The sequence below is a fragment of the Falco peregrinus genome, chromosome 1 (genome assembly GCF_023634155.1).
Source record: "Falco peregrinus isolate bFalPer1 chromosome 1, bFalPer1.pri, whole genome shotgun sequence".
Lineage (NCBI taxonomy): Eukaryota > Metazoa > Chordata > Aves > Falconiformes > Falconidae > Falco > Falco peregrinus.
Window position 1 is genome coordinate 15,261,071 of NC_073721.1, and position 12,695 is coordinate 15,273,765.

Genomic DNA, 12,695 nt, shown 5'->3' on the forward strand with positions numbered 1-12,695 from the left:
GATTAAAACATGTAATTCGGTATTCGCATCAAAAATTGCTTGTATAAACCATCTGGAAGTTTTTAAGGCATAAGCTTCCACTAGATGACTAATTTTTTCTTGATTGGATGCCTCACAAATGGATTTAGAAGGAAGAAGGAAACTCTACTTCCCCAGACTGCCCATTTGCTTTTTTTCTTCCTGGAGACTACAGCCTGAATAGCAGTGATGCATGGAAAAAGCTATTACATTGCCATGCTGGCTGTAAAAGAAAAAAAGGCACCTTGTGCTTTTTTTAAGAAATAAGAGAAAAAATAATCTTGTTCAATGAATGGCAGAAATTAGTTGGTAACAATCATAGCAATTTTTGACTCAAATTTCATACATTTAACAATATCATAGCATTAAAATATGTATTGATATTTCAAACAATGATGTAGAAATGCAATGTATGTGATCGTGATCTAAATTTCTGTATCAAACCCAAAATGTCTGCTGCCTTATAGCTTCAAAGAAAGCATTAAGGAGGCTTTTCTTGCTGCTGCCTTATAGCTTCAAAGAAAGCATTAAGGAGGCTTTTCTTGCATAGGATCTATCTCTTGTAAGCAACGTTATTTGTATCCGGTACATGAAAAGACAGGATAGGCAGTGAATATGATCTGCTTGCACTTGAGTTCTCTTTCAAAAGAGACTGCAAAGCCATTAAATCTGTATTAGACCATGGACTGTTAGACTACAGTTTTACTGGATTGTCGGTGCTGTAAGAAAATGCCTGTCTTCTGCTGCTGCAAGTCCTTGTTATTATGCCTGTCACTGCATGATCTGTGTACCACCAACACAGGTAGCTGATGGAAATACCTCATGTCCTAGGGTTTATCAGCAGTAAGTCAATGACTTTACTAAATACGCAGGTCTTATTTTTATCGTAAGTAAGATAAAGTAAGTACTATCAATAATGTGTGTTCAAGATGAGTAACAAAAGATCTGCTAGAGCTCTAAACTCAGTCTTTAACAATAGTTCACTATAATGCAAATAGTAAAAACATCTAATGAGGCTTTTAATGCTTGGTGTTTGCAATATTTGCTCAAATCTTACTGTTGACAATGCAGTGACCAGAAGCATCTCTCTATGATCTGCCAGTTGGTCATAGATTCATATTCTTTGATTGCAACTGTTTCTGCTGTTGGGCTTCTGGCCTCAGCAGGCACCAGTTTGTGTTTTGCTTTGGCTCACGGACCTCCTGTTCCTGCTTCTGAGCTACTTGTTACGCTGCCTCTAGCATTTGCGCATTTGGACTTGCCTATAATGTCTTGCAGAGGCTGTTTGCTGCCAGAGATCTCCTTGCTGAGGTGCTCTGCTCCTCTGTGTGGTGTTGCATGTTTTCACTACGTTCATTGCACTTCAGATCTATACTTGGTAGCTGATGAAGTGCTTGATGTTGTGCATTTATACTCCCTGTATTTTGGTTGGGGGGGGGAAGCTTAGAGGTACTCTGTGAAAGGCAGATACACTTACAATCCATGATCTGACTATGCTTCTCATGTTTCAAAGTACCATTTTCATGTTTTCATTAAGCTGTTGCTATTTGGTTACCTGTCAGGAAGACTGTATAAATGTTTCTTTATCAGACTTTTAATTTTTCTCTATTAAAAACAAACAAACAAAAAAAACCCAACCAAACACAAACCGAACAAAAATAAACCATTTACCATGTTAATCAGGAATACAGTTGAAATAAAGATGTCTAAAAATATAATAGTCCAGGAAAGGCAAACTTTTCTGGGGAGAATCCATTTCACTCTGTAGAAGTGTAATACTAAAGCAGAGAAAGTAATAGAGTGTTTGTAATCGTATCCAGAAACACTGTGTATAGTTGTCTTTGGCTTTAGTCACCGGGTGCCTGACGTCCTATAAAGAACCTACTGTTTCCATTTTTCTGATAATAGTTCATTTTGTTCTGATTCTCAAGAGGACAGTTATGTCCTGTTCGCTCAGGTGAATCTCATGCAGTAGTCTTTGCTGGAGACAAGCTGCATCCTCCTGTTCCAACCAGAGAATACTTTCCAATGGCCATATAAAAATCTGCTCACACAGCGAATGCAGTCAGTCAGAGCAATAAGACATTAAAAGACATGGCAATAATCAGGGAGCATGAAGATGCAAAGTAAGCATAGTCAGATTTGGATGTGGGAGAATTTGCAAAGAAGGTTGAGCCTGAGGCGTGCGTTTAGGGTCATGAGTCAGATGTTATGATGCTTTTTATTTAGCAAAACACAGCCGCAATGACTTCTTTGCAAATGTGTGTGTGAGAAACTAAAATTATCTCAAGGGTTATGCATCGAAATTGTAACCTCAAATATAAAGTCTATGTGCAATGAAGTTATAATTCTGGTTTTTGATAGTAATGTTGTGGGCTATTTTTTAAGTCCTCTATTAAGTTGACCATCTATAGCTTTTTTTATTCCCTACTTCTTATTTTCTTTCCCAGGCATTGTGGTTCTGTGTTTGTGCTTTGAGATGCAATGGCAACAGCCGTTTAAGTAATGAAATCTGAATTTGTTGGTTCCATGTTGAAAAAATAAGACGTAACAGACTTTGTGTCCTGCTGAGAGATTGCCTTGCTTTGGGTGACTGAAGAACAACTGCCCAAGAAGTAGCAGAACTGCAGCATGGCGTGTGCCTTGTAGTGTCAGAATGCATTTATAAAATGTCCCTAATGACCTTTTTTGGAAAAGTAAAATAAGGAATTTAAGCTAATTATGGTGGTAAGAAACTGAAATTGTTTAACTGAAATGGAGTCTCTGGGTGATTACAATTAATTCATTTTCATTTCTTCTTTTCAGGTTTTCTTCTTCTCCACCTTGGCCTTCCCCTTCTCCCTTCAAATCCGTTTAAATTCTGTTTAAATTGCCATACATTCTGTTACCTCTTCCTTCTCTTACCTCTTTGCTTAATGCTTTAAGAGAAGTCCTTTCAGCTTCATTTCCTCTGTCACTGGGTCCGAAATCCAGTCATCAATAGTTTATTTCTCCAAAAATAATAAGTTGTACAGGTAATCTATTTTTTAAAGCTTATCTGATGTTTCTGGCTAATTTTAAGTAACCTGTTACAGGTGTTAGTTTCCTTTTGAATTGCACTATGAAATGTTTGAGAAACAAGGTTCTTTTCTCTGTTCTACCAGATGTTGCACATCATTTCTATGGTTTTGTGTGTGTCTAAGGTCAGTGTTTTACCCAGTCTCAGCATCACGAGTAACTGCGTGTCCATGTATGTATATGTGTATATACATGTATTTTTATAAATGTTGGAGAGAAGTAAGGAGAGGATAGTAGGCTTCACCATCATGTAGTTGTTACAGTGCAGGATTGAAAAGCAATGCTCGGATACTTAATGCTCCTCAGGTGACTACATGACAGCAACCAAAAAGTAAGAAGAGTGAAGGGTTGTATGTAAACCGCTTTCCCTGGAGCTATGGCAGAAGCAGTGCAAACAGTATTTACTTTTTTCTTAGCTTCATTCTCATACGCTCTGTAGAGCAGAAATTCTTCTAAAGATGGTTTGGAGTTAGATGCTAGTAAGGGGGAAAGTTAAGAGTCAAAATCTTCTAAGATAGTCTTCCAATTCAAATGTGCATGCATGTGTAGGCAGTGGCTCTAGCTTTTCCCAAAGAAGGTTTCATAATCAGCTGTTTGTCCACAGCAGTCAGATCCCCTAGAATGGCCAGAGCCTTAGGGTATGTCGGCTCTGAAGACACCATTAATTGCTTGCAGCCGGTGATGCTTTTTTGTTTGGTTGTTGGGGTTTTTTTTTGATGTTCTGTGATGCTTTGGTGAGCTTTTGATCATGCCCAAGTTAGCTAGTTGAAGTCTCCTTCAGAGGTGATGGTGCTGTGGTGTAATTTAAACTAAAAAACAAACAAACAAACCACCCCTGTTGTTGAGTGATATGTCTTGAAGGGTACACAGGGCGTGTGCAGTAGGAAATGACCCATTGCATTCTGCCTTACTATATGAGTAGATTCGGGGAGGGGTGGGGGGGTGGTTCTTCAATGGTTTAGGTAGCGGGAGGTGAATAAGGGTGCCAAGCTGCTTTGGAGAGAGGGTTAGAATTCTTTTAAACTGGTAAGCAAACAGTGAGAAGTGCCCAAGTGACAAATTTCTTTTCATATACAATTGCATTACTTTGCATATGCTCTTAATCATGAGCATTTGCTGCATGCTTTTAGCCTTAATGTTTCTTTTCCATGGGAACAGACTGAGCCTGTTCCAGGTCTGTCTTGGCTGTCATCAGTCCACCTAGTTTGGTCGGTGAATATCCACTTGACAACTGTACACACAGTATTTCCTGATTTAATTAAAAGAAATAGTTTTAATTAAACTATCCCTTTTCCCATGCTAATAGGAAGTCCTATTTGACCTTTTTGATTAATTCACTTCTTTTATAGACCTATGTTTCATTTTGTTTTAGGGTTAATAATGTACTCGCTCTTTTGGTTGACAAGTTAGCAACTTACCGGTCAGGTATTCATTTGGCTTTCTCTTTTCATACTGACTTCTCGTATTAATTAGTGTGTTTTGTGCTAGTAATTTTGGGGCAGATATTTCCATAAATTGTTCTTAAAAATGCTAGGTCTCTGTTTTCTTTGAATGGCTCAAGTTCAGTAATACTCATGGGCTATTCAGATCCTAATCGGTTATTTATTAAGAATGACTGTCATCTGCCCTGGTATTGCCCATTTGTCTAGCTATTTTTAGAACAGTGGTATTTTTGTAGCTGAAGTGATGTCTGTTCATCCTGTAAACAAGCTACTTGCATTGCTGTGGTCTGAAGAGCTTGCCCAGACATTAAATGTAATGTCTTGAGTTGCAGGAGAGGTCTACACAGTTAAGTGTTATAATTATTAGAAATACTTTTTGCCTGACAAACGTTAAGTGTTGGATGCGTTTGCCTTGGCACAAATGTATTTGCTTGGAGGAATTTTATTTTGCTTACTGAAATCTCGCACACAATAGTAGCAAAAAAGCTGGAGGCTTGCTGGTATAGCTGTGGACAAAGACTGAGGAGGTGGAAACTGCCCAAGTATGGAGTGAAGAATATGAGGACAGCAGCAATAAAAGACCACTTGAAGGCAGAAGTCTGGCAAAATGAAGACTGAGAAAAATTTCCAGCATATTTTGTGGTGTAACTTTAGCTTTCTATTTTATGTAAATATTCTTCCATTCTTGAGAAGAGGTGGGGGGGATATCTGTTAAATTTATTTTCCAGTCTTAGGGAAAAAGATGCTGCCCATCAAAACTGATTAAAAGATAATTACAGTTATTTGTTTTGTATTTTGCAAGACACTAATCGTATTGTTTCTTATGAGTCAAAAATCTTTTCCAATTTCTGACACTGCGCTTGTGTTTAAAGCATTAAAGCCTTACATGCTTTTAGCACAGACTTCTTGTGAAGCCTTTGTTCTGTGTTTACAAATAGTTTGTAAAGCTTTGGCGTATTGTTTCTTCATTCATGGTAGTCATCTTTCATTGCTGTAGGATTTAAATAGTTTTATTTAAAGTATATTTCCAGTTGTATTCAAAAGCTTTTTTTAAAAAAAAAAAAAGTGTGTGGGTGCGGAAATTGCTTTTTTCCCCTGCCCACCCACCCCACCCCAGTAAAAACAGGTACCAAACCCAGTGTTCCTCAGGGTTGACGTATGGCATAACAACTTGGTGATCTGATCCAGTTGTCACCTGGACCAAAATAGCATCATTTTGCCCCAGTCCCAGCAGGATCTGTCTGTGGCAGTGCGTTAGTCTTGTTCCATGGGTGGCCTTGTCCCAGCCAAGGCTGTGTGCAGGTGCTGTGGTCACCTGGGTAAGCCCACGGACTGGGCAGTGATTCTGTGCTTGTCTGTATGGACCGTGCTGTATGTACACTACACCTGCTATACCTTTATGCCTGACAATTTTCTTCACACTTTTAAGAGTGCAATTTATCTTGTTTTGGGCTCTCTTGAGAATACATTGCTACAGTCACACCCTGTAGGTATTTCAAATATTAATGTAGAGCTTTATCCAACAAATATTTTTGTCTTAGTACTAAGAAAATATAGTATTTTTTTCTAAATTAAGAGTAACCGTTAATCCATGGAATAAATAGTTGCACCTGGAAAATAGGGTAAAAGTTTTATGTTCAACCTTGTTTAATGTAAATACAACAGCAAACTGACATCGCTTGTCATATGCAGGTACTGAACACCCTACGTTTGTGGTGCCAAGACGTAATAAATCGTCTGGAACCATTTTTATTGTCATTGGCTCCTTGTTTTCTGAAGCTGTTGCTACCAATATCTACAAATCTTAAGTCAACTGTTTTAATTACTCCCTTGTATCAATGCACGAAGACCTTACCTGGTCACTTCATTCCCACTCAGATAGAAATCCTGAAAACACTTTTCAGATGCTATACAGCTTTGGACTTTTCCACAAAATAGTTCAGATTAACCAGAAAGCTGGAAACTGAAGGTAAATGCTGTTTCCATTAGTGACAGGTTTTCTCTGTTGAGCAGACAGTTGTTTGAGGTCAAATGTGGCCTGATCTGCACTGGGCTTCCAAGAAGTTTGGGACTAACTTGCCTTCTGACTATCTCCTCATAAACCTGCCTGGAATACAGTGTTTTAAAACAGAAACGGAAGGTCCTTAACTTTGAAAATAAATAATTCAGCCAGAAGAAAGAAGACAGATTCTCAGCCTCATTTTTCTTAATAATCGGTCAAATGAGAGTATTCAGGGTTGGTCTCAGAAAAAGAGCTCGTATAGTGATAGGTGATTTGATTAGCATATATGGACCTTGACTGGAAGATGCTATTGAACACTAAAGGTTCTTTAATCTTGGGGGGACAAAAAAAAAAAAAAAAAAGTAGAACAAGAACCAGTGAACCTAAGTGTCCAAAATCAGGCGCAAGTCTGGGAGGCTGAAAGGGGTAAACTATTAGAGCAGACAATTTTCTACTTTTCCATATTTTCCAGAGGAACTGCAATGCAAACAAGCTAATTGGCTCAATAGAGAGGTGTATTTAAAAAATTTAAGGGTCTGAAATATAAAAAAGACTATATGATCCAATTGCCTCTCTGAATTTTTAGTCAATTCCTGAACTGATCTCTTTGTTCATTGATTCAGTATTATTTGGATACCTGTTGGCTTTCCTGCAGATCGTACATAATTTCAATGTACTTTCAACTCCTGCAAAGCCAGTTCAAAGAATTAAAAATCTGTTAGTTGCAAGTAACTCTTCTCATGCAAAATTTTCATGTGGGTGTCATATCTGAACGGTGTTTCCTTGAAGAAAAGAGTAAGCAAGTCTCAGAGGAAGAATTCCATTAACTTAAATTAGTTGCTTCATATCCATTAAGACTACTGTGTCATTGAGAAGAAGTCAAGTAAGGAGAGGGTATTTAAGAGCAATTCTAAAAGATTTTTGTAGCATGTTTTAGAATTGTCATTGGTATCAGTGGATTCTTTTTTTGCTTTGTGGATTCTTCTTTTATTTTTGAAGTGAGTAATTGGGCTTTTTTTCCTGTAAAGAACAAAGAAAAGTTAAATGTAGATATATGGGGTTCTTTGCTGAAGCTGTTGGTATATAGAGTCCAACTAAGATGAGAAATAGAAAATATAGGTATTCTAAACTGCACTTTCACCCACAGCTAAACAAATAGTATTATGGAATGGTAGTAATCTTCTTTGGTACTAATAGGATGCCATGCTTGTTTTCAGATATTTTTCACACTTGTAACCAAATGTGTATTAAAATGTAATGTTTACAAATGTGTGGAAGTCAACCCCAAAATGGTGGTGGTCTGGTTTTGTGTTTTTCCTGGTTGTCTCTGCGGAGAGTGCTTGGAGCTTACACATAGTGTGCTAGAATCTGCTTCTGGGAGTTTCTGCCTGTGACACCCACTTCAAATAACGTTCACAGCTTAAACACATTAGAACCACATAGCTTACTGTCAACTTTAAAAAAGAAAAGAAAAATTGGCCTTAAGACTATTTTGTTGGTTTTTTACTTTGCTCCATTGTGAAAAGGCTGAAGCAGCAGATTTGTGGAGCTTCTTTAGATTCTATGCACATACCGTGTTTTTGTTACTACACAGTTTTTCCATTTTTAAAAATGAAATATATCTGTTTCTCAGAACTCAAAATGCTGCATTTTTCTTGACTTTCATGAAACTTGGCAGTGAATCCTGTGTTCCTTCAGTGTTTCTGTATCCCCAGCTGAATGTGCTCAGAACTTCCCAGTAGTAAAGACTAGAGATTATTTTTTTTTATTGTTGGAACAAAAGAAGTATCCAGGCATGGCTTAAGGAGTTGCAGTTTTCAACTGAATACAACAGGTTTGGAATCTACAATTGTATTATTTGGCATTTCCTTAGTAGTGAAGTGCTTTCAATTACTGAGATGATGGGAAAGGCAGGTATGTTTTCTGCTGCTACTGAGAATATATTTACTTTTATATAGCCTAAAACGTATGTATCTGTCTAGCATAATGAATTAGATTAAATCATCAGCTAGAAGAGGGTTTCAAATTCTTCTTTTTTTGATAACAGTTCATCCCATTCCAAGAGAAAAAACACTGCTTTACTGCAAAAGGGCAGAACACTCAAGAACTGGGGAAAGAGAAATCGACATCCCCTGCAAAATCATGTTCTTGTTTCTTATACTTAGAAATTTGAATGCTAGTTTGGGATATCTTTCTTTGTTTTAATTGAACCTGTATTTAATGCTTTGACAGTAGTTTTTAATTGTAGCACTTCAGGCCTCTGGACACCAGATGGTGCTGCTAAACTATCTAATGTGTAATTATTAGCCTTTTTTGAGTGGTTGACTTCGGAGCCACATCAAGTATCAGTTCTGTACTTCCCGATGAGGTGTATATTCCAGGATGCAGAACTGTACTTGATAGCTCAGCAAAACATCTGCTGGTTTAAGGACAATGGTCTGCAAATTGTAAACTGAAGCGTGTTGTGGAATCAATATTTTGGATCTCACTGGGCAAAAATTGCTATCAGCTGATGTTCCTCCTGGGTATATAGCTTTGTAGCAAATTTTGATTTATATGCCTGACACTTCTGAGAATTGATTTATTGAAGTGTCATTTAAATTTGATGTGATAACTTCAAACAGAAAACTTCTGGTGGAGGCATCTTTATTGCTAGGTTAAAACTGCAAAGGAATTTCTAGAGGCTACTTAAATGCAGTGAAATGGTGAGGGTTTTTTTCTTAGACATTTTGTTAAGCTTCAGTAAGGCTGTCAAAAAGCTTTTAGCAGCCCTCTATTAATAATTGTTTGAGAAACCACGGTGGTTTTGTTATGTAATTGCATTGCAGGTGTTTAGAGTAGTGTGATGTACGTTTGGTATTTGATTCCCATTTATTTTTAGTTGATTATGTTGGTTATCATAAAGTCATCTGGTAATCCTAACTGTGGGGCTGAAGGAACGGAACAATACATTTGCTTTGTAGGTGAATCCCAATGGTTGGTTGGATAGTTTATTGCTGAACTATAAATAGTAAATTATTGAAGTTATTTAAGCAGTGAGGAAAATTTAGATAGTTATTTTACTGTATTTTTTAACAACTTTTTTTTTTTTAATAGATCCCCATATTAAAGTCTCTGGAAAAAAGGAAAACGTTAAAGAAGCGAAAGAGAAAATAATGTCTGTCTTGGACACAAAAGTAAGAAAATATATATTTACAAAAAAACTTACTTAGAATATTACCTTAGCCCCTATTTTTGTGGTGGCATTGATCTCTTTAATGGGCTCATTTAAACAGAAGGTATTTATGGATGCTCTGAAGCAAAGTTACCAATAAATTCCTTCTGGATATTAATATTTGGTGTATACAAACGTATTTAATCATGCTACAAGAAAATACTTGCTTAAAGCACTCTTTCCAGATCTGAACTACATAGAAATAATATTCTTAACCATATGGCTAAAAGCATGCATGATTTGCTCGTTGGATTGAGGTTTTTACTTCTGAAATACAGCTTCACTGCAAACAGTACATTATGCAGCCACTTCAGTGAACCTAAAATTTTATTTCTGTTTGAAATTCAAGTTTAGGAGCATGTATGCAGTTCTATTTGTAACTGTTACTGAATTCCTATACTCTGAATTGTTAGGACTGCAATTTCTAAAACATTTGGATTTTGGCCGGTGTCTCATGTTCATCAGATTTTCTTTTCATCCAGTAGCAAGTCTTTTGGGGCAGTGTGTATGGCTTCTGCGTAGCTGTACACCAGCTTTTTGATTCTCTTAATAGATTGCCAAAAGGAACACTGCAGTGATAAGCACCATTTTTTGAACAACTATTAACAACAGTATTATAGACCGTTAATGAAATAGTTTTGAAGAACCGCTGTAGGCAGTGTTTGTGCATCTTAAAAATTGATGTACTAAAAAAAAAAATTAGTATGTTTTATTAAAGGAGGAATAAACCCTGCTATTTTAGTCCCATGGCTTTGATTTGCCAGTCGTCTTCATATGATCCTTTCAGATCAGGCAGGTGTATGACTGCAAGTGAAAGAACACAGAACTAAAACTAGAATGGATAGCAAAAGGATATTTTTAAGTCACAGTTGATAAAAGCTATGGCATGTTTTAAAAGCCTTAGACATTTTTGTGAAGGTATATGTTCAGGGTATTTATTTCCATGTTATTTCCTCATTGGGAAGAAAATGTGAATGGTTTAGTATCTGACTATGATCAGTTTTGAAAACGTCTTACTTTTGTAGAAGGTAAGCCATGGCAAAAATACTTTGGAAATACAATGTTGAATGTCATTCTTGAAGTTACATTAATATACTCGGGTTCTGCTGTGTACAAACGTAATCACGGGTGCTTGATTTCCAGAGCAATCGGGTAACCTTGAAGATGGATGTTTCACATACAGAACATTCTCATGTGATAGGTAAGGGTGGCAATAACATTAAAAAGGTGATGGAGGAAACAGGATGCCACATCCATTTTCCAGACTCAAATAGGAATAATCAAGCAGAGAAAAGCAACCAAGTAAGTATGGTTTAATATTTAACACATTTATCCTGTAATTCCTGAGGGTATAAAACTTCTCTAAACTTCTTTTGTCTCTCTGGGTGTTTTGGTAACAGTGAGTTCATGTTCAGGGAAATAGTTTTTTGGTATTTGCACTCAAAAAACACAGGATTTTCTAAGTAAATAAATGTTATAGAACAGATGGAAACAATTTGTGATGGCTCATGAATAATTCTAATTTTTTTAAGTAAAATTGTTTTGAGCTTACAGAAGTCAACAAATTGGTATGAATAGTAGAGAAACAGTATGAAAAGCACTGCTTTTGTAAAGTTTTCTCCTCTTCAGCACCTGACTTGTTTAGCGTATCGATTGATTTCTTGGTGCTTTTGACTTAGGTGTAATTTAGTTGAAAACTACACTTGGTGGATAGCTAGTGAAAATGAATGTCCTGTTGGAAGAGTTCAACTTTACTAGAATAAGTCATTGACCCTGAATTGTACATCTTCTGTAATGCTAATATTCCTGGAATGTTTACTTTAAGGTCTTTCATCACTGTATTTAGAACTCCCTCTTGTGCATCCTAGTGGCTGCTGAGCAAAATACAGTTATTTAAAAATGTTCAGGAAAACTTAATGTGTTGAATATTAGCATTGAGTAAATGCATGTAGTAGTTATTCCAATTTTTGATCCAAACTGTATTGTTCCATGTATTTTTTTCTAGTTGCTAATGCTATATAACCTTAGATGTTAGAATATTCATAGATTGTTTTTTTAAAACTGGTTTTAGTTTGCAGTTACTGCTTAGAGAACACATAGGATGTCACTAGGTGTGAAATAAACACTGATTTTAAAACAAAATAATTTAAACAGAGTGCAGTTATCGGAATAATTTTTCCAATGCCCCATTTCAAAATGTGATACTATGTTTTTAATGTTCCAGGTATCTATTGCAGGACAGCCAGCTGGAGTGGAGTCGGCAAGAGTTAGAATTCGGGTAATAGTCTATTTCAGTATAGTGTTTCCTTTAGAACACCTGAAAGGAAAACGAAAGAAATATATATATATATATATATATATATAGTTTTGAGAATCCTAGGGTTGTCTGGCTTTGTCTTATAACAGCAGAAATACAGGAACAAATGTGAGTATCCATATGAGTAAAACGCAAAGGGTATTATAAAAACAGTGATTCACGTTCAAGCCAGACTTTTTAACTAGCCCAAGGTGGACCTTGAACACACAGTCCACAGTGTAAGCAAGATGTAAAGTATGCCATACTGTGCTAAAATTTACATCTTAACTTACCCTCCACAGATGGCATGTAGAAGCTCAGGCATCCTGTGTGAATCTGAGATAGGAAAGGCAATTTCTGCCTTTTTAATTATAACCATTTTCATTTATAAATTGTGTGAGTAATTTGGTGGAATTCAGTTTGTTCTCCACTTGTAGCACTTCTCCGTCTTTACTATCTGGTTTTGACTTGTTTGTGTATTCTGGCATGGATAATTATAAATCTAATCAATTATGAAAACTTTCTCACAATTTTTGTAGTCTGTTGTTGTCATTTACACAACCTTGGTCTTGACAGTCATGAAAAAGCTAATGTTTATGTAGATTTGTAGTTGAACTTCGGAGCCCCAATTAATCCATGACAGAAAAGAGACTTCCCTAGGAAGTT

General features: G+C 36.5%; 1 protein-coding gene across 1 annotated transcript in view; it reads left to right on the top strand.

Moving 5' to 3' along the window:
- Positions 1-12,695, top strand: part of BICC1 (BicC family RNA binding protein 1) — a 109,966-nt gene that overhangs the window by 71,652 nt on the left and 25,619 nt on the right. Inside the window, exons 4-6 of the mRNA XM_055819322.1 lie at positions 9,616-9,695; positions 10,877-11,035; positions 11,958-12,011. Of these exons, the coding sequence (XP_055675297.1) occupies positions 9,616-9,695; positions 10,877-11,035; positions 11,958-12,011 (293 nt within the window). The remainder of the gene's footprint in view (positions 1-9,615; positions 9,696-10,876; positions 11,036-11,957; positions 12,012-12,695) is intronic.